This window comes from Phalaenopsis equestris, unplaced genomic scaffold, assembly GCF_001263595.1.
Source record: "Phalaenopsis equestris unplaced genomic scaffold, ASM126359v1 Scaffold000853, whole genome shotgun sequence".
Classification (NCBI taxonomy): Eukaryota; Viridiplantae; Streptophyta; class Magnoliopsida; order Asparagales; family Orchidaceae; genus Phalaenopsis; species Phalaenopsis equestris.
Window position 1 is genome coordinate 18,292 of NW_018165293.1, and position 3,174 is coordinate 21,465.

Consider the following 3,174-nt stretch of genomic DNA (forward strand, 5'->3'; position numbering starts at 1 on the left):
TCATAACGCAATCTAGTTGGCTTCTAACAGCAAAAAAATTATTATGTGCAGAGACTACATGTCCAAACGATGGCCGCTGTGTGATTCACGGTGGCATAGCCGAATCTTGACCGTCTTCTAGACATGCAATCATCCACATGCAATAATTTTCACTAATAGTCATTATGCCCACACAGGTAAAACTATTGTATCTTTCTACTGAGAAAGTCCTTATCATTTGCGAAGCTAGCGAGTTCTATAGCAATGCTAGATACATTTGATTGATGTCTTGTTGATTCACTTTGATTTGTCTTACTTTTTTAATTTGGTAATTATTTTATTTAGAAATAATTTTTTGCTGATTTAGAACTTATTATGCTTCTGAATTAATTTTGGAGAGAAAAGCAGGTAAGTGATGTAAAAACTATATGAAATAAGAAAAAATTTGTTAACTTAAAAAAATTAAGATTGAAGCTCTCACACATTAAATTCATGGAGTCGAATCATACGTATAAATCACAAACGATGGCCATAAAAGATTCGTGATTCATGGGGAAAGGGCCCAGGCCACCGTTCCCATTAGAGCACCTCCACCGATCCATCTTGTCCGTCCATTCTCAATCAGCGATCTTGCTATCTCCGTCTCCCCCCCCACCGGGACCCCACCCGGGACCCGCTCTCTGGTGCTCGGGCAACCTGCCTGCCCGACACGTGCCGGTTTCTCAACAGGCCAGCCTACTTACTCTCCCAGTCTCGGTCCACTAGACCGGTTCAAGCTGTGCAGGCCGGCGCTAGCCGCACGATCCGAGTTGCACGGCGGGAGCGGTTGACACCGATGGATGGTGCGTGTGGAGGCCCGCAGCAGTCCCCACTCACGGCCGTTACAGCCCCCATTCTGCGTGGATCGGGCTCACACGTTAAGTTCCTAAACTTTTCTTACCCACAAATCACCCCCACTCTCGCACCTTCTCTGACGGGTGGCAGTCCGGGTGTGCTGGGTTTTTATTAACGTACGGGAGTGCGGACGAAGGCTGCGGCTACGTGCAGTCGAAATTATCATTGACTGCGCCGAATAGTTTCAATTTTACCGCTCTACCGCTCCCTCTTAACCCGTGCGAGCGCAACATCCAACCGTTCATCTGAGACACCACTTCTCTATAAATCAGTCGCATCTTCCTTTCCCCTTATAACGCACCTCCCTCGCCTTCACGCTTCTCACCCCACAGACAGTTTTCTGCCTAATTTCTTTGTTCGTTTGCTTCCGATTTCGTTCCTAAGCTCCTTCGATGGCGCCCAGGGAGAAGGGAACCGGAGCAGGAAGATCTGGCGGCAACGGGATCTCAGCCTCCTGTGAGGGCGGCGGGAAGGAGATGCACTTCCGCGGTGTTAGGAAGAGGCCATGGGGAAGATACGCGGCGGAGATCAGGGATCCGGGGAAAAAGAGCCGGGTCTGGCTTGGTACATTTGATACGGCTGAGGAGGCGGCTAGGGCTTATGATGCTGCTGCAAGGGAATTCAGAGGATCTAAGGCGAAGACCAATTTTCCCTGCTCGGAGAACTACAAGAGTCCTAGCCCGATCGTTAACGGTGGAGGAGCCGCCGGTAGTCCTAGCAGCCAGAGCAGCACGGTGGAGTCCTCTGTTCGTGAAGCTGTATCTATTGTGCCTCCCCTTGCAACGCCCATCCCTCCGCTCGAGCTCAATCTTCTTCATCCCGGCGCATCGCGCTTCCCTTTCCAGCACTTTCAGCCGGCCACCATGGCTGTGGCGCATCCTTTGTTTTTCTTAGATCCCTTTGTCAGATCGGAGCAGGCTGGAGCGATGGCTGCAACGGTAACTATTGCAGGCCATAACGGCAACCATTTACTCGCGCTGAAGCAGCCAATCATTCTCTCTGAGTTTAATGCGCCGGTAAACTCCAGCGCGAACAGCGACTCTGAATCATCCTCTGTCGTCGATCTCCAACATTCATTACCTCTGGTTCGGCACCACAGTTTAAATATTGACCTTAACCTTCCACCTCCGGAGGAGTTCGTCTGATCGATGGATTTTCAACCGCGGCTAGCTAAACAACTAAACATTTTTTTTCTCAGTTTTTTAGTCGAAATCAGAACAGAGAACAGATCCCCTGCTCCAATTTCCTTCATTATGATGTCTGGTTTTTAATCTTCCCCTGCTTTCCTTGAAAAGTAGTGAAAGCCGAACTGATCGGGCGTAGTTGTAAATAGTTTTAACTATTTTAATTTTTTTTTTCTGCTGAGATCTTCTGGAATGGATCTCCATCTCAGTGATGTAATCCTTTTTCAATTTTAATGAAGAAGAAAAGAAAAATAATACTATGTTTGGTGTCATCAATTTTTGTTCGCCGGCGGCGAGGCACGCCGCCACCGGCGATATATTGGATAGTTCTCGCGATTTGGTAACATGATATATCGCGATAAGGTAATAAATGAGGAGCGGTGGGTACTAGCGCGGATCACGAGGCTGACGGGCGTGGAGGGACAAGCGTGTTGACGACGTCTCGCGGAGATCCGCTGCGGAGAGATGGACACGTGGAAGAGCCTGCGGCTGCCGTCCCGGTCCAAAAGCGACGGCTGCTTTTTTTTTTAATTTTAAAATAATTAATGATTACTGTTTAGTTATTTTTAAAGCAGTTGTATTTGCCGGCCGGGGTGGGAGGGAAGGGGGAGGCGGGGCCCACCACGGAATCTGCGGAGAAGATATGTTGCTTTTATGGGTTATTTTTAGCGCCGAGAAATGGCGGGCGTGCGGTGTCGAACTGTGTGGGGCCCGCGTGGTACGGATGCGTGACTGGCGCCGAAGTGTGGGGCCCGCTTGCGCGGTGGGCGTCGGCGACGTTTGTGGGGCCGTCGGAGGCCGTGCCGCTTCAGCTCCGCCACGTAACTCGCGCTTTATAAAAAAACTGTTTTATTATTTATTTATTTATTTGAGAGAGAGGCTTGTTGTGGAGGGAAGCGCGCGCGCGCGCACGCACGCACGCAAGGGGTTGGGGGGAATCGGCGCGTTTGGCGGGGCGGAGTTGTGGAGCAGTAATATGATTTCGTACGCTGAGATGATCATTTAGTATTAAAATATATCATCATTTCGAAAGAGTATATATTATATGGTTTAAACAGACGCAATTCGGCTCCGTTTAATATTAGCATTTTCCGTCTTTAGCACAAATTATTTAATA

General features: G+C 48.9%; 1 protein-coding gene across 1 annotated transcript; it reads left to right on the forward strand.

Moving 5' to 3' along the window:
• Positions 1 to 1,149: 1,149 nt before the first annotated feature.
• Positions 1,150 to 2,239, forward strand: LOC110031852 (ethylene-responsive transcription factor 4-like). Its single transcript, XM_020735274.1, has one exon. The coding sequence runs from the start codon at positions 1,266 to 1,268 to the stop codon at positions 2,016 to 2,018; it is 753 nt and encodes a 250-aa protein (XP_020590933.1). The 5' UTR covers positions 1,150 to 1,265; the 3' UTR covers positions 2,019 to 2,239.
• The last annotated feature ends 935 nt before the right edge of the window (positions 2,240 to 3,174 follow it).